The sequence below is a fragment of the Pogona vitticeps genome, chromosome 4 (genome assembly GCF_051106095.1).
Source record: "Pogona vitticeps strain Pit_001003342236 chromosome 4, PviZW2.1, whole genome shotgun sequence".
Taxonomy (NCBI): domain Eukaryota; kingdom Metazoa; phylum Chordata; class Lepidosauria; order Squamata; family Agamidae; genus Pogona; species Pogona vitticeps.
The window spans coordinates 81151885-81174613 of NC_135786.1; the positions used below are offsets into that span (position 1 = coordinate 81151885).

At 39.7% G+C, this 22729-nt stretch overlaps 1 protein-coding gene across 2 annotated transcripts in view; it reads right to left on the bottom strand.

Moving 5' to 3' along the window:
- Positions 1 to 22729, bottom strand: part of SLC44A5 (solute carrier family 44 member 5) — a 253809-nt gene that overhangs the window by 38519 nt on the left and 192561 nt on the right. For both annotated transcript variants that reach the window (XM_072997807.2, XM_072997808.2), the window contains exons 4-7: positions 17980 to 18064; positions 8605 to 8689; positions 6586 to 6705; positions 2258 to 2318 (exon numbers count right to left, since the gene is read on the bottom strand). In XM_072997807.2, coding sequence (XP_072853908.1) covers positions 2258 to 2318; positions 6586 to 6705; positions 8605 to 8689; positions 17980 to 18064 — 351 coding nt within the window. The remainder of the gene's footprint in view (positions 1 to 2257; positions 2319 to 6585; positions 6706 to 8604; positions 8690 to 17979; positions 18065 to 22729) is intronic.

The following is a 22729-nucleotide window of genomic DNA, read 5'->3' on the forward strand; positions in this document are numbered from 1 at the left end:
AAACCCTCACTTTCAGGTAAACATGCAGACTTTTGCAGGAAAGGCCACAGCAGACATGGTATCAAAACTACAGTATTTTGTTTTTTAATGTATGTTGTTGTCGTCGCTACTGTCATGACTATCATTGTATTTAGCAATGCAAGCAGCATCAGCTGAAGAGGCTAGTAGTTAGTGCAAACTTACTAATGATTAACCCATTTGTCTGCTCCTTCACTACCTAGGTCCTGTGGGAAATTCAAACTTTGAAGTAACTATATGCACCTAACATCATGTCCAGGTGACTTTGAAGTCTGCTTTTTACAAACAGCCCAATAACATGGTGAGCTGACTTTTGTTGCTGCTGCTGCTTAAAGTGAATGTGCCACAATCATGTCCAATTTTTTGGCAGAATCTCTTAGAGTTTCATTTTCACAAGGGCAGCACCACAGCCAGAGGTAATAGCCAGTGCCACCATACTAAATGTCACCTCACCAGCTTTTCCTCTTGCAGATTCTATGCCTTTCTGTCCAGGCTGTTTGTGCCATCACTTCTGATGTATTATTTTCCTAAACTAACTACCTAATTTAGACTACAGTAGTTAAATACTTTTTCTTTGTAGCCTGCTTGCTCGTTTCTTGTTTCATCTTCATTTACCCACATCTGGGAGAGTTAATTCTGACCTTCCAGATGTTTTTCATCTATAACATCCATCACTATTAGGCAGCATAGTCAATGGTGGCAAGTTATGGGACCCGCAGTCCCCAAACATCTGGAGGGCCACAGTTGCTTTCTCCAGATCTATACATCTGCCCATCTGAATCTGACTAATTATGTAAATGTCACTTAAAACCGTATCTTACTTAATCTCTTTTTATTGTCAGTGCCTCTATGTGAAATCTGAAATGCAGTTATAAATACTGTTGCACATGGTCTGTAAGATTAAATCAATGAAGCCTTCCCACCTTCTGATGATTTTTGTCTCACCTGACATGTATAGAAAGACATAGTTTTTTAGTCCCCAACTACAATCCTTTTTTTTCCTTTAAGAAGAGTCGTACCCATTGCCTATCTCTACATTTTCTACCTCTCCTCCTTATACAGAGGGGTCTTTTCAGTCACTTAAATTGAATTAGAGAATGATACCAACACACTCTTGCCTTCCTAATGATGACTGCCACTGCAACTATTCTTTCTTTGCAGAGATTCTTTGTTTGAGTTTCCAGGCTTGAAATCACTGCCATCTACCAACCGAACACAACAAATAAAAGAGAGATAGAAAAGGGAGAAGAGATCCCACTGGTAAGTAAGCATTCTCATAAAACCAGGATGAAAAGGAACAGCAAAGAGAGTAACTAAAATGAACAGTGGATGAAGAAAGCACTGATTCTGATTCAGTCTCTTCTATCTTGGATGAAAGCAGGTAGCAACAGACACATCACACATTTTGCCAACTGCTGGTTTTGCTTGCCTGAGGTCCTTCTTCCTTCTCCACTCCTCAAGGGAGGGATGCAATAAAGGAAAACAGACATCTTGTTTTCATCCATGCCCACCACCCTGTAACTGGAGATTTATTCATTAGTTGCCTGCCTCCTTCACTCTAGTTCATAAACATGTTAAAAGGTGTTTTGTTTAAAAATCTACAATGCATGCACCAACTCTGAAGAGCACAGTAACACTCTCATTAAAAATCAATAAACTGAAAAATCATATTAGAAATACAACTGATGAGAGTTGTCGGCCAGACATAATAGGGTGAAACTGACATGCTGTGTATAAAAGGCAATTTCTATATTTTGCTAGGGGCAGAGTATGACATAGGCAAGTATTATGAAATGTAACGTTGCTCATCGTATTACAGGACTTTATCTTACTCCAGGGCACTATGGCCTTGCATCTGCTTCTATGCTATCTGCAGAAGAGTCCAGTGACATTTAATCATGTGTGTGAGGGATGACTATGCATTAAAGGAAACAGTAGAATAATTCCAAATGAGAACATGATTTAAGAGACACATATGAATTCAGCCTTAGTGGAACTGAGTGTGTGTATGTGTGTGTGTGTGTGTGTGTGTGTGTGTGTGCGTGTGTGTGTGTGTGTGTGTGTGTCTGTGTCTGTGTCTGTGTCTGATTTGTTCTGTAATCGTCATCTTGAACCCAAAATGAATTCAGAACCTCCAAGGAATGACTGTGGACTAACTTCGATAGCATCTTGGACTAATAAGGCCATTTTTACTCAGTGAGAATGAAGTACGCTGCAGAAATACTCAGATACTACTTACAAGGCCGGCTTGGAACAATCATGGAAGGACAATCTTCATCACGCATAACTTGGGTCACAGACTAGAAATGAGAAGAAAATGAAAGCTAAAAATTCTCATCTAAGAAATGTTTTGTTTCTAAAAATTTATTTTAAAAACAGACAACACATTCTGTCTGGGGGATAATTTTAAAAATACAACCCTCACCTAAATAATTTGATGGAGGCCTCAGTGGAGCACTTAAATGAGAAAAATGAGGGACTCAGATCTAGCTGACATCATACTAACAATGAAAACAGAACAGCAGGCACCAAAGCATGCTTTTGAATAGAAAATGCTTCCGCAGGTGGCTTTGTACTAATCTCAGATAGAAGAAAATTACCTTTTAACACAATTAGCATAATTAACTTAAGGCTGCAATCAGGACGCAGTAAGGTGTCTTCAGTTTGAGAAGAATATTATAGTAGGCTTGTTTAAAAACACACACACACACACACACACACACACACACACACACACACACCCCCCACAAGAACCAAGTTGCTTCAAACTTGTGATGTGATTGCAAAGTTAATTAATTAATTTTCATGACTAGCATACACTCCTGTTCCCCACCACTGAAACAGGCATTTGCAGAATAATTGCCAAACCCAAACTTACATAAAATCAGACCCCTGTTAATTCATATGTAAATTCTGGAAGTAGCTGCTCTGCTCCATTCCACTCCCTGGCACTGAGTTTCCCCACTTCATTGCCCACAAAGCCCTGTTGTAAAGTCCATGATGACCCCCTCCGCTTCCCCTTCTCTACCATTGCCCAAAGTGTATTTCTCCCCACCCACAGAACAAATTAACATGATTTGAAGAACAGCACCACTCACGCTCTCCCTACCCCCGTTTTAATTTTCCCACAAAATTAAATGAGCCTATGATCAGGTGTTCTGGAGAAATCAAGGCAGCCTGTGTCTGAAAGGCTTTACCAATGTTCTATTTTGTAGTATGCTCAATTATTTGGAGAAAAAACAGCGGGGGGGGGAGGGATGGACAGGGGGAAAAATCTCCATCCCATAGGTATCCAATAAACTGAAGGGGGGGGGATACAAACTGCTTATGGAAAAGTGTTTGCAGAGTGACAATGGAATGTTGGGAACTAGAGATGGGGGTATTTGTATACGAATATCCCTGCACAGGTAGAAATAATGATTTCGCTTCTGCCACCAGCTCTGCAGAGGCTTCCTATCGCACTCTTCACCACAATGGATTCGCCACTCTTCAACCTAGCAGAGAAGCTTGTCATCCCACCTCCTGCCGGGACTGGGTAATCGATTGCAGACAACGGCGCGATAGGAAGGCACCGTGAAGCTGGTGGCAGTGGCAAAATTGTGAGTGGACACAATGGGGCCGGACCCTCATTATTTCCACCTGTGTGGGAATATTCGTATTTGTATAAGAATACCCCCATCTCTACTGGGAACAGCTGTGAAATGACCACTAAAGGGTAGCCGTAAGAAAAGAAAGGAACATGTGCTTGTTGGAAGAATAAGTCATGAGTAGGTAACAAACACCTAAGTAGAGACAAATGGGGCAAGGATGATAGGATCAACTGTAAGGGGCGATCTTGAAAAAGAAGCATTCATTCATTCATTCATTCATTCATTCATTCATTCATTCATTCATTTAGCAGTATATGAGGATTAAATATGTGATTAAGCTTTTGGTGTTCTGTTTGGTGTTCTGCTCCAGACTCTGTTTTTGTACTCATTTTCAGTTCTTCTTCCTAATATATTTCTTGTCTCCGAGTCTCTCCAATTTACTTTCTGTGCAATGTCTATTGTGTTCTCATTTGTGAAATTCATATTCAACCTCTACCTTGTACTCAACTCCTTTGGCAAATTCCTTCTTTGTCCCCATTAATGGTGCCCATGGTAATTATTTAATGTACCCAGGTCCCAACAGGAGCCATTTTGTGATTAGCCATGCCTACACCATGATGTCCAGTTCCTAGAGCTGCTGACAAGAGTTTCTTAGTTCCCCAAATGTATCTATGGCCATAAAAATCTCAGGGTGTGTTGGTCTGGGAATCTCAAGTCGATGTCCTGAATAAATTGCCAGTTAAGAGTCAGACAACCTGGCTTACACTTTCTGGGATGTCCATATAGGGCTGTACTCACTATTACACATAACAATGTAACTGGGTTTTTGTTCCAAAAAACATTCTCCCTTGCAGTAACACTAATGAGTATGAAAATAAATCTACCAGCTTCAGGTATATTTTCCAGACCATGACAGAGAAAAGAGGCTGATCCAAGGACTCTCCAGACATATATATATATCCGGCCCATCTGGTATATCATACCACTCTGGGCGGCTAACAGCAAAGGATATACAATTAAAATAAAATCCATGAACATCAAATACTAACAAAACTATCAAAAATAATAAATGATGGATAGAAAAAAGGAAGGAAATTAGGTCAAATCAGATTACATGCTAGCATGAGGGAAGGCCTGAATGTAAAGCCATGTTTTTACTTGCGTTTCAAATGTACCCAGCGTAGGGGCCGTGCGAATCTCAGGAGGGAGATTGTTCCAAAGGCAAGGAGCCACCGCCGAGAAGGCCCGGTTTCGCGTCTTTTCCCACCGGGCCTCCCTCGGCGTCAGGCTCCTCAGCCTCACCACCTGGCTCGCGCGGGTGGTCCGGGTAGATCTTGGTGGGAGCAGGCGTTCCACCAAGTATCGAGGTCCCAAACCGTTTAGGGCCTTATAAGTGAGCATTAGAACTTTGAAGTCGATGCAGAAACGAATGGGCAGCCAGTGCAGTCTGGCCAGGGTAGGAAAAATGTGGTGGTGTTTTCTCCCTCCAGTAAGGAGCCTGGCCGCTACATTCTGCACCATCTGAAGTTTCTGCGTCAACCTCAAAGGCAGCCCCACGTAGAGCGCGTTGCAGTGGTCTAATCTTGAGATTACGAACGCGTGCACTAAGGTAGTAAGCACCCCCGTGTCGAGATAGGGCCGCAGCCGGGCGATCCGCCAAAGATGGAAAAAGGCGGAACGGACTACGGACACCACCTGCGGTTCCATGGTGAGCCTCGGGTCCAAATGTACGCCCAAGCTGCGGACCCCACTTGCCAGAGCCAGGGCCGCCCCCCCAAACGAGAGAGAGCTACCCAAGCCTCCTGCCGCGGGGGCACCCACCCTCAGAACTTTCGTCTTGTCCAGGTTCAGCCTCAGGCCATTCTCCTGCATCCATTCCAGTAGGGTCCCCAGGCAGCGCTGAAGGGACAGGACAGCATCACCTGCAGTTGGTAAAAAGGAGATGTAGAGCTGGGTGTCATCAGCGTACTGGTGACACGACACTCCACACCCCCTGATGACCCCAGCAAGCGGCCTCATATAGATGTTGAACAGCATTGGAGAGATAATCGACCCCTGCGGAACCCCACAATTGGAGCTCCACGGGGCTGAGACACTCTCCCCAAGCTGTACTCTCTGGGGACGGTCCTCCAAGAAGGAATGGAGCCAGGCTAACGCCAAGCCACCAATTCCCAGCTCGGAGAGCCTCCCCAGAAGGATACCGTGGCCGACGGTATCAAAGGCCGCCGTGATGTTGAGGAGGACTAACAGAGACGTTTTGCCCCTGTCAGCCTCCCTCAACAAGTCATCATACAGGGCGACCAATGCCGTCTCTGTACCGTGGCGTGGCCTGAAACCCGACTGGAACGGATCCAGGGCATCTGTTTCATCCAGGAGTGCCTGAAGCTGATCTGCCACCACCCTCTCCGCCACTTTGCTCATGAAAGAAACATTGGCGACGGGCCTATAATTGCCAATTTCATCCGCCGCCAAATTAGGTTTCTTTCTTATGGGCCTAATGAGTGTCTCCTTGAGGGCCGGTGGGAACCTGCCCTCAAGGAAAGACCCATTTATTATTGCTGTGGCCCACTCAGTTGTTTTGCTTTCAGTCCCACGGCTTGTAAAGCACTATGGGCGATGGACCTTTCCTGTTTAGCACTGGGGAGCCTTTTGATGGCAAACTTCGCTTTCCATCTATGAAGAGAGAGATCCTCAACATCCAATAGTGTCTCATTCCTTGGAGCACAGGCTACCTGAAAATGTATTTTATAAGCCTTTTAATGATCAGCTATGCCAATAAAAGAAACCCCTATCCCTGTTCGTAGCTATGTTACAGTTAATACCATTTGTCCTATGGCTGGCCTTGTTGTAACCAAGAGAAGAAAAAAAAGAAAGAAAGAAATCAGCTCAGGTATGCAGATAGATATCTGCTAAGGATTCTGCTTGTTTGGGGTAGATAAAAGGGGACACCCAGACCATAATATCTCTCGATACTCACCTTCCGTGGCTTATTAAAGCCAGGTTTGCAAAACTGTCTGTAGTATTCCCAATAATTTCTGTAGGAAGATTGCATTTCTATGTAGGTTGCGAACCTGTCTGGGCACTTTGAGACACAAAGCTTTAAGACAAGAAAAATGCATATTGATCAAAGCAGTACTGAAAAATAAGAATGGTATATTATCAAAGCAACTAGGGAGAAAAAAATCTAGAAGTATTTAATTTTGTCAGATTGCCTGCTTATAGCACCACTTGGAAGTAAATGCAGTAATTTTACCTTCCCCCCAACTTCACAATCTCCAATTTAGTATGTGAGAAGAGGTAGTGTGAATCTTCCTAAATGTTTTTGCCTGCTAGAAATGTTTGATATTAGGTCTTAATAAAGCACTGAGACCAAGACTTGTTTTTCAACCTAATCTCCTTATGCATAACTACGTATGGAAGGCAATTCAAGGAATACCCATGGAGTATGGCTTGAGTAGCATTCATATTCATAATATACAAATGTTGAGCAATAAGGGGTGCAATAGCTAAGATGGTTTTGCCCTGTTATAACATAAAGTAAGTTGAAGTTTCAACAATTCATTCCAAAGCAAAAACATGTTTGCATTCCTTCAGGAGAATACATAAACTAAGGTTGAGGAATCATTAATTCTGGCCCTAACTTTCTGAAATTATACTAGGTAGAAATCATATCACGTAGAGTGCTTGGATTTGTATTTCGATCTCAAGATTCACTATAACAAGAGATTAATATTTGAAGAGCATGGTCCAAAATTTAGAATTTTAAGGATAATCCAAAGGATATATAACATACAAAAATTGCATATATGTCCTCTTTAGACGTAGTTTGGTCTGCATCCTTTGCAGTATAAATCCAGTATCCAAGGATATTAAATAATCTGCATAATGTAGCTATATATATAGCTGCGTTATGCAGCTATATAATTTGTGTTTCCCAGATTTTTAAAATTTTTTGCTTATTTTGTTTGTTCATTTGTAAAATTATATTATTTGAAACCATGTGCATGAATGCAATTTACTTACAGAATAAAGTTGAATTTCAAATCATATGGGCTGAATACTAATAAGCATTGTCTGATGATTTTTGTAATCTTAAAATAATAGTCATAGGCTTAGGAACTCAGGAATGACAGACTATGTTCCATTTCAGCAGCAGCTCTTCTTTCATTCCAGGAAAGACATACTCTAGACATGGGAAAACCCCTGGAAATTGTCCCCAACAAGGTAGAACAAAATGTGCGTGGGAGCAAAAGCACTCTGTAATACAGAATTTTCAGCATTGCACAGTAGTAAAATTATAAAATCTTAGAACTACAATTAATAATTTTTCAAACATCGGGGGCCAATACTGCAATACCATAAATTTACTTTAAGCAAAACCAGACAGGTTGTTTATACCCTTCCACTCTAATAAGAGATAGTCAAACCTGCCACCCAGGAAATCATTAGCCAAACCAGAAGGCAGCTGATGTAAGTAAGGGGAAGTAAAGTGAAACAGCCGCAGCACAGATTATTATTCAGTGCCGCTCACTTCTATGGATAAAACCAGTACAACTGCTAGCTATTATAAAAAGAAGCTCTATATTTCTCAAAAATACTTTGTGCTGCATAGGAAACAACAATCCTTGGAAACCATTCAAATTATTTCCCTCTAAGATAAGCAGCAGTATTACACACATTGATATACAGCTAGATTACTGGCAGTGATTTTTGACTGTCCCCCAATTATTTCTTCTCTCCCCCCCCCCAAAAAATATTTTCAACATTTCTGAAAGTTGTCCTTTCATCCTTATTCAACTGTCTTAGGTATTTCTTTTGAGAACATGTACATATATACACAGACAAATGCAAACTTATACAGCCATTAGATCTTACATGATCATTTTCTCCTGTACCACACTATACAAAAAGCAATTGATAATTTTAACATTGCTCATCTTAGAAACAACTAGTATGCCAGGATATAATCTATTTATTCTGGTTCCTTACTACATACCTGTGTTGTAGGGCACTGTAGGTTTATTAGCACTATAGGGCTGGCACATTTCAGAATGTTAAAATAAAACAAAATTGTCTTGTTCCTGCAAAGAAATGGATATAAAACTGTAACTCTCACTTTATGTATATTTACAGCAATAATCCACAACAATTCATATGTATGAATATGTAATGTACATCTACACATTTCATTCAGAAACCACTGCAAAATTCAGGATATTCAGTAACAGTAAGGAAATTTGCATCAGCACATACAGAATGAATTTCATATTATCCATACACAATAGTCTCAGATGGCACCAAATAATGCTATTACGCTAAACGTCTCTTAGATTTGACAGGTTCTATTTTACCTATCCCAACAGCATATTTACTGTATAGTGTATATATCTTGTACACATGGACATTAAAAAAACATACCACACTATATAGCACAAAGAATCTCTTGGTTTTTATGTTGATCATAAGGTGGCATTAAAAAATTAATCAAGGATTTGCTTGCATCTGGAAAACTATGGAATAGTGAAGCTCCCAGGAATTTTCTATCATAAGTGTAAGTATGGAAAGAACATACCTGAGATGACATCTGGTTTGAGAAGTTCTTTATCAAAGTTAGCCTGTTCATATCTAATTATCTTGCTAAAGGAGCAGACAGTTTCAATCATCAGCCACCATAACTTCCTGACAGCAAATTAAAGACTGAGTGAAATCCTATTTTGCCATTACACAGAAGGAACAACTTCTAGTGATGAATTGCCATAAATTAAGAAATATCTGTAGGCATTACTTGTTGCATGATGAATCGTGCAATTCAACATGCAGTATTCTTCACTGGATTCCAACCAATCCAGACCTTCCACAATTCAAAAATCCCCCTCTCTCCCTGCTGGGCAGTCTGACTGACTGTTGACAGCAGTCTTCATGCCATTATTAGATTGAATACTTTCTCAGCAAGAGGCAGAGGACAAAGAAAACAGAGAACATGAAAGAATTCAAAGGTTTTGTGTCTCTCTGTGAACCTGTCCATACAGGTATATAGACCAATATTTAAATCACTTTTGGTATGGTTTGAATCAAATTGCATCATCCACATGTATTTCTACTTAGATTGATCCATCCTGGCCCTTTAAAAGCTGTCCCAAGTCTTTCTGGTACAGGGCTAGGGACTTCTGATTTTTTTGGCATGTGAGTGGCATTATCAGAGATGACAACCCTGTGACATAATAGTTGTGTGTGACATTAAAAGGGAGAACAGGATGATAAGGGGGCTGTTCTTTCCTTTTACAGATGGGTCTTTCAATTTTGTTTTTAAACTATTTTAATATTTTGATTATATTTACTGTCCTTCCCTTTTAGCTGTTAGCCACTTCGAGCAGCATTTTTTTTTTTTTAGAAAGGCATGATGTAAGATAAATAAATAAATGTAACTGAGCTGAGACAATGAGGGGATTCTACTTCAGTAAAACTCATTAATCCAATTGGAATTAAAGTATTTGCTGATTTCCAACTGGGAAAACATAGAGGTAACTATTCAAAATACAGTAGTAAATACCAGACATATAGATTTAACACTTCTATAGTAGTTTGTATTTCATGCTGGCTGTATACTTTTCTGAATGCATAACAAATTTAAGGCTTACAAGGAGATTAACCAAGAGATGAATTACAGTCATCCCTAGAGGAATTCTGGTGGCAACACAAAATGGAATTAATTCTTCATTACTGTAGTTCAGTTTCTGTCTCCTCAAGACCTATGAATGCTAGAAAGTCTCAAATGTTCTAAAATATTTACTTGTAATATTTGCTGAAACCACTGGAACATTTATTTACATTTTATTGCTGTATGCCAAGGCAATCCAAATAGCAACAACACAAAGATTAGTATCCCTCTCTAAATTTAATTTCCCTCAAGGCTTGAATTAGGCCAGATTCTAGGCTTGACAACCATAAATCTTCATGTAAGCTTTGGGTTCAGTATGTGAGGCAACATCAAAGAGTTTTTACCTGAAATCTATTGTTGCTTCTTACCTATTTTCAAAAATTTATTCTCACAGGTGTCTATACTCATCACTTTATATTTGCATTTATTAAAATTAATTAAAACATGCAAATCAGTCTTGAAATCATAGTGTTTGATAAAGGCCACACATTTGTCCTTAAATGCCTATTTCCTAATGCACAGGCTACAGTCATATACACATTTACACAGGAGGGTGCTTTGCTGAATATAAAGCATCTTACTTTTGAGTAAACAGCCATAGGATTACACCAATACCCCCCCCCACACACACACACTGCACAGTAAAATGCAGTGTATTAAACTGCAACAACTGACAACTTCGGCATTACAAGATTCCTCTCAGTGATGCAACTAAAATAGGCATTTGAATTGGATGGTGGTTATGAGTTTGTGGACAATTGATTTATACCAGTGGAAGGCAATTTTCGGCTCTCCAGATACTTTTGGACTGCAACTCCCATTAGGAGTAACTAGGACAGTCAATTCTAAGGGAACTGTAGTCCAATTAATGTCCTCAAGCAGACCACCTATGTTGAGAGAATATGCAATATAACTGGAAAGAGAGTCTGATATGTTGTAATTGGCCAGTGATTCCTAAACTTTTCAATATCACAGCCCCATTTCTGATTTCTACGACATCCTCATGCCTTTTCACCTCTCCTCTACTATCCTCTACCTCCCTTTAACAAAAATATCATAATTTTAAATCAAAATTCAACTTGAAAACCTAGTAAAATTCCTTTAGATCAATATCTTTATAAGAAATCTGAAAATAAAAAATACTTAAGCAAATATAAATTTGTATCCATTAAAATCTCTGTTTCATCCTCACCTTGGAAATTCTTCACATCTCCAGAAAGGCTGCATCAGTAGTTGGAAATTAATGCACTATGTTATATAGTCTCATTGTTTAGTACTTTTATCTTTAATTTCTTAAAAATAGTAATTAGTAGATACTAAATTTACCAAAAATGTATTCATTAGTGTAGTCAAGATAGTCTTCCAACAGACTGGGAAGAGAAAATTATTACCATAGGAAACAATTGTGCAGGAATACTATTATAGTAATACTAATACTACCCAATAGTTATATACTTTGTTCAAAGTATTTAACAAGTGTTATCCTTCTGATTGATTTTGCAAAAGGAACAGGAAGCTCTCCCCAAATTAATGCTTATATTATATTACAATAGGATTCCTGTACATGTGGGTTCAGTATTGGTTGTTTCACTTACCTGCGGTTTGCCACAGCCCTATATATGATATACAGTGGCACTCCCTTGTGGCCTCTGTCTCGCCCCTTGTTTGTTATATATAGGGTTCCCTTGTATCTGAAGTTTCAGGCATCTATGGTAGATTGTGGAACTGATCCCCCACCATTATGGGTGGGGGGGCTACTGTAAATTGGCCAAAATACTGCTACGAAGTTATGCAAAATATATGACTTTTAGAAGTAATCTGCCACAAATTAAGAAATCTGCAGAAGTGATTATATGTTGCATGCCAAATTACACAATTTGGTGCGCAACAGAAAATGTTCAAGTGCCCAGCAGGATTCTGACTATTCTATTCTATTCATTAGTTTAAAGCATTACTTCATCACCTTTCTATCCACCAATCTTTCCAAGATGATTTGCAATAAAATTAAAATAATCAAAAACAGGTTAAAGCATTCAAAACAAATTGAAAATAAATTTAAAACATTGTTCAAAAGATAATTATTTTTTAAAAAATTCCAGAAACCAAAGACTACTGTATTTGAAACAGATTTTTTTCCTTGTAGAATACTGAACAGAGATGGAGCCAGGCTAGATTGCTTTGGATATGAGTTCTATAGTCAGGATACTGTTACTGAAAAAGCCCTGTCTTGTGCATATGCCAACCTAGCATCTCAGGATGATGGGCCTATCTTTAGAACCTAGTACTCCAGGCATGTACTTATAGAAAGAGATGGTCTTTCAGATATTTTGGTCCCAAGTTGTTTAAAGCTTTATAGAGCAAAGCCAGCGCCTTGAATTGAACACATAAGCAAACTGGAAGCCTGTGTAGTTGATGTCATGAATGTGCATTATAAAATGTACTTCAGACAACAATCTGGCTGACCCATTTTATGATAGCTGTAGCTTCTAAATAGTTTTCAAGGGCAGCTCCACATAGAGTAAACTAGCCTAACTGAGAAATAATTGAAGCACGAGTCACTGTAGCCAAATCTATCTTTCCTAGGAAGGGATACAGCTGGTGCACTATGAAAACTTGGCCAAGAATCTCAGCCATCTAGTTTTCCAGGAACAATGCTGGGTCCAAGATTATATTCCCATTCAGAAAAATGTAATCCCAATCACAGACCGGCCATTTTTATCAACAGAAGTTCTATCTTGCTCTGGACAGGGCTTAACAGCCTCCTTCAGAGCAGTAGAAGAACACAGAGGGAGATAGGTATCATCACCATCACCAACTCTGAAAGTCCAAGAGATCTCTCACAGCAGCTCCATTTAAATGTTACAAAGCAACTAAAGGAGACAACATGGAGCCCTGAAGAACCCCATAAACTAACAGGAGGCTATACAGCAAGCACTCAGCACCACCCATCAGGATCATTCAGCCAAACAGGACTGGAACCACTGCAAAACAACTGCCTCCAAGTCCCATTCAGCCAAGCAACAATTCAGAAGAATGCCATGTTTGATTTTATCAAATGCCACTGAGGTTCAGAACCAAAAGGTTCTGCAACCAAAATGGATATAGTCTCCCATCTAGTTCTAAATACATAGAGAGACTGGTATGGTGCACATTGATTTGATGGTATGGTTTCTGGTTTCCTGCATCAAGATATGTCTTAGCTAGCATAAGTTCCCATGAGAGGAGCAGAGATCAAAGGAACATCCATATCAAAAGAGGCAAGTCAGGCAAACTGCAATACTATGTGTCTGATATGTAAAAAAGCCAGATGGCCAAGAAGCAAGTTTGGATAAACATTTGGAGGATAATTAATGCACCTGAATAGGAGAAGAGCTATTGAGAGTTAAAAAGAAGCAAATGGTTTAAGGATTAGAACAAAAGGAAACATACCAGATCTTGTGTCTGCAGAATTTTACACCCCTGAACTTGAAGCACATGGAAAAGAGTTTCAAGGAGTTAAGACTAGAGATGAGCCTTAGAGAGAGGGGTGGGGGAGGGGAAAATGAATCATAGGTAGAGGTGAGTCAAGGAGCTCTTTAACAGCAACTAAAGGAGGATTCTAGCTGGAAGGATTTTAGCATGCTCTATAGTTAGATAGAAGTCAAAGGATTTAAAATGGAACATAGAGTTAGGATAGCCACCTTGTTAAGAAGAGAATGCCACAGGAGAGAAGCAAAGAAACTCAGCCTCATGGCTTTTCAAGGTGGCAGCATTTCTTTTAAAAACATTGCAACCTTTCCCTGGAGTCCATTGGGGTTAATTTCAGATTTTAGCAGCTCTTGAGGACTTCCCCCATCTTAAGGAAAGAGGTAGGCTCCAAGGGATCCACTGGAAAAGGGCACAGAGAGTGGTCCCATCACATAGCTGGCAGTGGAATGGGACAAAACTTGCACTCTTCTGTTTTTGGGAGATCTTTTCTCTGGAACAGATTCCTGGTTGTGCTTTGCTTTGGGGAAAAACTATTCTCAGGAGTAGACCCTGGGCAGTTCCCTCTTTTCAGGAACCCTATTCGAGGGTGGGATCCTCGCTGGACTTTTCTTTCTCCTGTTTTCTTTGGAGGAGTTCTCAGGTAAAGTCTTTGATGGGGCAAAGAAAGGCATACGGTTTGTTATTTTGATTAGGAAAGCAGGGAATGGGTGGCCAGGAGGAAATCCAGCCCATTTCAACACCAAGAAAACTACCAGCACTGAGGGTGGAATACTTCAAGTTGGTGGGTGACCATCTCAGGGAAAAGATGAAAGAAAACAGAGAGGCTTCTTTTCTGGGGAAGAAATTGAAGTCACTCTGCTAGACTGTAGGATAACAGGAGAGGACAGAGACACAATATTGTCGTCATCGCCAGGTGGTTTCTGTCATGGATTGATTTATGTGGATTAAATCTTGTACTGAAGATGGGAGATGTAGTAGTGAACAATGTAAAAAGGATTCCATATTGGTTCTCTGTGTAAATGATTCTGTATGCTGACAGTGTATATTCCAGAGGGTGTGGGAATATTTTCTTGTAGGCCTGAAGAGAACATTCCTAGATAAGAAGACTGGGCATTTGTTATGGCAGAGCTGCAGAGGTGCTGAGGACAACAACACCTGTTCCCATGAGAAGAGAAGAAAGAAGATAAGGAGGAACTGTTTACCTGACCTCGTGCCTTGATTGGATGACAGTGTGAGAGATGAAGAAGAAGGGGGGTTCCAGCAAAACTTGAAAAAGGAACTCTTACTATGGATAATATTCTTTTGTTCATTCCATCTTTCCTTGACCTTTTTGGACTACTTTTCCATTATAGTTTTTCTAGGTCTGTTTGCCTGCTGCGCAGTGCAGGTAAAGGACTGATAGAGATGTAGGGAGACTAGAGAGAAGGGGGGGGGGCTTTATGCCTCTTGCCTACCCTAATAGAGCTTTTTAGGATTTTTAGTGTTTTTGTATTTAAAGAGAATTGTTGCTTCATTTCTATTTTGTAACAAGCGTTGAAAATGGTAATATGCTTGCTTATGCATTAAACTGACTTTATTTTGTAAATCTTTATATCTTTTTTAATAAAATAATAATTATAAAAATCAATTGGCCTCTTGAACAGTATAGCTGTCTTAGTATTACCCTGAGGGGCAAATTTGGCCACATTTACGCTACTGAGTCCTACCCTATTGAGCACAGTGATTCTAAAGACTACATAGCTCATATGTTTTTCTTTTTTTCTTTTCTTTTTTCATTTCTTTTCTTTTTTCTTTCTTCTGGAATTTTCTAAAGTTACTGAAGTATCTTTTTAGGTCAGACTTGTAAGCAGCCCTTGGCTGAGGTTATCAGGACTCGACCTAGCTAAATGAGGGAGCACAGGCTTCTAATTACTCTCTGTCCGAATGGTCAAGCATCTCTTAAGAGAGCTGATCACTTACAGTTTGTACCACAGGAGTCCAGGGCATGAGGAATTGGGAATCGTTTCACCATGAGAACAGCACCAGGAAAAGGCATGGAAAGATGTGTCAAGAGGCTTCCAGATGGCTGATAGAAAGCTTTTAAGGTATGAGAAATATCTAAGAAATGGTTTTACTACTGCCATCTCCAGTGAATTTCCATGGCTTAGGGGGAATATGAATCCAGATCTCCTGTATCCTAGCCCATCCACTACACCACACTGGTTCTCATTAACTAACTATTATTAATATTAGGGCAACTTCCTAAAACTGCATAACCATCAATGTCTAAACGAAGGCTGCCCAAAGTGTGCTGCTTAGACAGCAAGAGGCAGGAGGTAGTGCAGTTTCAGATGGAAAAATGAAAGCAATACCCAGAGATGGTCTGAAATCTGTAGATTGCTTTCAGCCCACATTGTTCCATGTGAAATGGGATGACATGTCAGGATGCTAACCTGGGATACTGCAACACTCAGAGAAAGCTCCCTTCTACTTCATTCGACTTTGACCATGCCTTTCCCTACTCAACTTTACCAAAGTGCAGAATTTTCAAGGTCAAAAGCAGTACATAAGAGATTCTAGTGATGTGATCCCCAGCCTGCACAATCCAAATCAAACGCATATGGCTGCTCTCATTGTACCTTTCTCCCCTGCTGTCCTCTAAGATCTCTAACTTTTCTCTGTCCTAAGAAAAATCTAAGTCACTTTGCAGTTACCACAATTGAACCATTACACTTAAAACGTGCAAAGCAGAAATGTGCTACAAGAAGCATTAAAAAGTTCACTTGGCAAAGTGTTCACCAACTGCTGTTCACCCCCTGGATAGCATCTATTTAGAAGAAATAATAACTTTCCATTCCAGGTACAACTGTTCAGTGACAATGTTAACAAACAGAAAATGATTAGGGAACACTGTGATGAAACTAATATTATCATTTAAAAACTCTCATTGGGGGAGAGGGAAAGACATTTAGCTTCCAAAAAACTTAGAAGGGATCTAAACAAAGAGAAAGAAAAATCATTATTCCCAGCTGGGTAGTGGCAGTATGAGATAAGACAGGAACCAGTCAAAATGGCAGAATAAGTTTACATTATTCATTAAATACAGTGAGATAACTACAACTGTTAATCACAGTAAGAGTAGGCCCATTAATTCAGTGACATCTGTGAAAGTGTTGACTTACCCAAACCTCATTGATTCTAATTATTTAGGCCAATATTTTAAATATAAAAACAATTCAGAAGTATATTAAAACTATACTCCTATCTACTCACACATGAAGTCTCACCAAACCTAGTATTACCTACATTTCAGTAGACGCATACAGCGTTACAGCCTCGAAAAATTAATTTAGAACTACCAAAATCCTCCAGCCAGCATGGCATTATGGGAATAGTATTCTCCTCACCCAAAAACAAATGATACTGTGAGCTGCCTGTTCATTCAAGGAAAGGAAATGCGACATAGCTTGCTTTGGCTAATTGTCCAGACCAGTGACTCCCTGGGTCCCTGTCAATTCTATGATTCTCTTATGCTAGAGGTTCTCAATGCTGGGTCCTCAGATGTTCTTAGACTACAATTTCCAGAAGTCCTGGCCAGCATAGCTAGTGGTGAAAGCTTCTGGAAGTTTTAGTCCAAGAACATCTGGGGACCCAGCATTGGGAACCAGAATCTTACATTATTTTGTGGACTGAGACAGTGATGAACTGAATATAGAAATTAGGAGTGGTCCTTGACACTCAGTCCACATCGGAGCTTACCGCAATTTCTAGAAGAATGGGTAAAGCACATTATTTTAAGGTAGTAGTAACAAGTGGCAGAATTCTCCCTCAGTCTTATCAGATGCTGGCATGTCATACTTATGAGCAAGGGATGGCTGTTTTACAAACATCAGATGTAATCTATGATACTGAGAAATTATTTTTCCCTCAGGAATAGTGTAGTGATTTCTCACAGTTAAATGTTCCAACTTACACTGGCTAATCATATCCAATGCAGAAAGTGTGGCTTTCTAATCACTTGGATTCATGATGTATTAATATTCTACTGAATTATGAACAGTTTCTGGAATGCAGAGTGGTTTTACTTTGATCACTCAGCTTTGTGTAAATCTTAAACCGGAATCAATAGAGAGAAAGCTGTGAATGAAGGCAGAGAAGCGTTCTTGGAGACAGAAGACAAATGTTGCTGGGAGACTAACAGCTAATGGTTCATTTCTGATGCATGCATTGTGAAAGGTGAAGCCAAAGAATTGTCTGAGTACTCACTCATTAGGCGTGTCCTTTTGACCACAGAACTGCCCGTAGCTGTCAGTAGGATAAGCCACTTTTCTGGGGTCACCGTGTACCCAAGCTGGAAGAAAGACACACACACACACACACACAAAATCAGTGCTATTTCATATTATCTTCTCTCCATTTAACAGGCTTGCTTGGAATTAAAACTTGCTACACATTAAAATGCACTGTCTGTTGTGTACCATTTTAACCTCTCTTGATAGCTACTGAAGACTATTGATTTTTCTTAAACAGTGCTTTTTTAAATGAAAAAGGTATGGATGAATAGATAGAAAGTAAAACATCTCTGCCTTTTTGTCATTTCCCCCTTCTAGTAGGGTACACCTGGCTTGCAGCCAGAATATGAGGTAATGCACTTAGAAAATAACCGTTATTAAAATGAGGGCAAGGAAACATCACAAAAGCTTTGCTGGCATAAAGCCATACAATGGTATTGAACCAAGCCAAACAAATCAAGCTGCCTTCAGCCTTGCTTCTGGACTTCCTTCTGCATGCCGAATTGTATGAGCCAACTAAAACGTACTCACACACTCCATGTTACAGAAATCACTTTGAACTTGCTCCTACATAATTGCCACATCCTTGCATTTCTCCTGGCTTTGTGATGGTTTGTTCAGAAACACTTAAAACTAGATCTTCTCCAAGGTCATTTGCACAAAAACACTCAGCATTAGGAAAAAAGTACATAAAGACACAAAACCCTCTATGAACATGCCAGTTATGACTGGAACATCAGCTCACGTGGAATGGAGGCAGAAGAGCATAATGGAATATAATATATTAAACAATTAAACATTGTTTGCACAAACATATTAAAGATGGACTTACTCTCATGTGTGTGTGTGTGTGTGTTGGAGTTAATGTAACTCTGTAACATGAACCTATATGAATTTAAATTGACAAATATTACATCTGTTCTGGGGAAAAACCAACCTTAATACATTTCCTCTTTCTAAAGATTGGTATATGATAACAATATACAGAGTCTTATGTGAAGTAAAACAATCCATACCTGGAAAGTTTGGGAAGATGATGATATGACCATTAGCTAAGGTTTTACCTATAAGAAAACTCTCCAATATTTGGATATCTACTGAGATACAGAATAATGATTATCAATCTTCCCAACTTTCTACCTTTTTAAAACTGTGAATATTCATTGTATTACCATCTTAGCTATGGCAATATTACAATTATATGCACACATAAACCAATGTGGCAGGTTTCCCAAAATCATTACCACAGGACCATATTTTAGGTGGGCAGTTTACTCCCTTCCAGATATTGAGGTTTACTTTGTTTTACATTGGGTTATGAAACTTTACTATGAGGAATAACAATTTATTTTTTACGTGCTATTGAAGGCCAGGTAAGAACTTTAGTAAACAGCAAACCATTTCCATCAAATAGTACTATTTCCCACACACACACACACACACACACACAAGTTATGCAAGGTAAAAATAGTTCCTCTTCAATTTTTCTGAAGCTTTCTGGTTGTAAAACCACACTTCTTCAAATATTGATTGATTTTAAATCTGATAGTAATTATTCTGAAATTACAGACGTTGAACATTAAACCCTTCAGATCAAAGATTTAGCAAGAACTAATAAATCCAGCGATCTACAGAATTAGAATACTAAAATTACTTACACACCACCACCATGCATTTGTAAATTTAAAGAAAAATGGTGTGGCAGGACATTTTTCATTCAGCTCACTACAATAAATCCCTGCAATTGGGAAAGAGATGTTTATAAGAGAACAGCACGTGGGCAACATGTTACAGAACTACTGTATGACACCAAGAGATGAAATTTTATTTAATTCATCAATTCTGATGTCCAGATAATAGATGACTATTTTTCAATTATCATAACATCACAGAAGGTTTTTCTTCACAGAAGGTATTCCTTCCACTATTACAGACACCAGCAGGAACCACGCAATCAGTGGGTAATGTTGGACTTTATTTGTAAAACCTGTTCACATCTATGTTCAGGCTCTGGCTTAAGAGCCTATTTACACAATATATATATTGCAAATAGTTTCATGAATTATTGTTGTAGGTTTTTTGGGCTGTTTGGCTGTGTTCTGGAGGTTATTCTTTCTCTCTGTTTAGATGCCTTTTTTGTTAACACTCATCAATCACAGTGACATATCATCTCCCCCTTATCACAACAATACACCCTTCACACAATACACCCATAACAAAAAACACCCTGATCACCATAATCACCCAACCTCCTGAAAAGGACAAAAAGCTGATCCCACAGCTACAAATACTCAACTACCCCACACACTACACCAGAACACAGAAAGAATTCTAGCTCTTGTCCTCGGAAGATGCTGGCCACAGAGACTGGCGAAACTTTAGGAGGAAAAACCTCCAGAACACAGCCAAACAGCCTGAAAAAAAACATTGGATCCCGGCCGTGAAAGTCTTTGAGAATACAGTTTCATTAATATTGTTCCAAAGTTCTCAGGCACAAATTTATCTGCAGGGCCAGCTCTCCCATGTGGTAGAATAAGATATCTCCCTTGGGCAGCAAACTTCAGGGTGTCACAAAAAAGGCAGCCAATGGTTTGCTATTAATTTATTAACTGCACACTTCTACTGTGATAAAGTACTGAGGGGGTTGAAGACTTTGCTGCCTCAAATGTCAAACTAACTTGCCTGGGCATTCGGCTGTTTTCACTATGATATGGGGGGGGGGGGTTAACCACTTGCTGCTATGCTTTCGAAAGAAAGATGCCTTGCAAGAGATCTTGGGCTGCACCACCTATCTGGGCAAATACCCCAAAATATTCTGCTTATATACTGCCCCATAGAGCATAAAGCACACTCTAGGTGGTTTACAAGTTCATTATGCAGGCTACACATTGTCTTCCCCCCTCCCCTGTGAGCTGAGTACTCATTTTATAGGATGGAAGTTGAGTCAACCTTGAGCTGGCTACTTGGGATTGAACCCTGGGTCACAAGCACAGTTTTGGCTGCAGTACTGCAGTTCAACCACTGCACTATGAGTCACATACCCACAGAATAATAAACAAGAATTTCAGAAATCTCATCTTGTTACTCCTTGACTTTTTGCTACCTGTAAGGCAGACTTGTTAGGCTACCTTACAGTCTAACTTCATTACAGTATTCAGGAATTATCAAGTAAAAAAAAAAGCTTCGTATTAACTTCCCTGAGCCTTGGGATCTACAGGCCCCATTAAATATTGAATTCTAAGCCACCTTTAAATAAAGAATGTGATATAATAAGACACAAAACAAACAAAAACAAAAAAGCATAAATGTTCCAAGCTGGAATATAATGCTAAGCCTTTTCTTACTGTTGGTTACTGAAGCTATTTTGCTGGAAGGAAGGGCAAACTAAGAGCGACTGGGCACTGAACTCCAGCATGCTTGCTTGTGAATGATAAACAAGGCTTGTTGGAATTCTGGCTTACTGTTTTGTAGAAACATAGCTATAATGGATGAACTGGGATACAAACAACATCATGTCTTATCCTCTGAGATGTTTTTTCCCCAATCCCTGACATATAAATCGCCAGACGGAACACTCAGTTTGTCAGGTTTCTTAGCAAGAATATTATTTACTCTTCACTTTGATTCAAACTTGCATCCTGAAGCAGTAGTTCTTACATATTCATAGTACTAGCATCTGTATGTCAAAAATGCTAGAACAATTACACAAAACTCTTTGTGAGGCACAAGAAATCAGTGCTATGTCTCCCCATTCAAAGAGTCCTTCAGTGTATTTAAACTTCTGTTTAACTGAATATTGTGGTTTACCTTCCCAGTCACTGAGATCAAGGAGCTGTCACAGTGTCCTATTTGCAACAGAGTTTAGTTCATCTTCACAGCCGTTTCCCTCCACCACCATCCCTCCCCAATGTCAGAGTCTCTCCACAATGTTACTTACAGGTTCAATGGATGTTCACAGGAAAAGAGAAAGAGAGAGAAAGGGAAACATGGCTAATACTGCATTAACTTATCTAACCAAGAAGACAGATCAGTTAGATCATGGGTCATTAACCCCCATGTCCGTGGCCCCGGGTGAGTCTGTGGGCTTGCCAGAACTAGGCTGCGGATATGGATCTTCTGCCCCCCATGCATGCATGCATAGTGGGTGTGTCATACTCACGCAGGGGGGCATGTCACACCCACGGTGGGCATGTCATGCTCATGCGGGGGGTGGTTATGCTCACACAGGGCGGTGTCACGCTTGCGCACATGGAGCTCACTCCCCCCCAACCAGTCCACGGCCCCAAAAAGGTTGGGGAATGCTGAATTAGATAACAGACAGGGCAGTAGATTGCAGATGTGAAGAAGTACTGCAAAACAGAGAGCCCCGAAACCAAAAAGAAGCAAAGACTTGGAATGCAATTCGGAAATAGGAAAAGTATGATTTCATTAAGGCATTAAATAAGGGTATTTTTGCATATTTTTTAAATTGCAGCACCTAGAGGTCTGTTGGAATTGCCTCAACTAGACATCTGGGTGCTTTAAGCCTCCTAAAAAGCCCTTCAGGTGTTTGATACAGCTTATAGCTAGAGCCCTCCACTTCTGAGTTGTGAGACAAAAGAACTGGCTGGGTAGATCTATCTATCTATCTATCTATCTATCTATCTATCTATCTATCTATCTATCTATCTATCTATCTATCTATCTATCTATCTATCTATCTATCTATCTATCTATCTATCTAT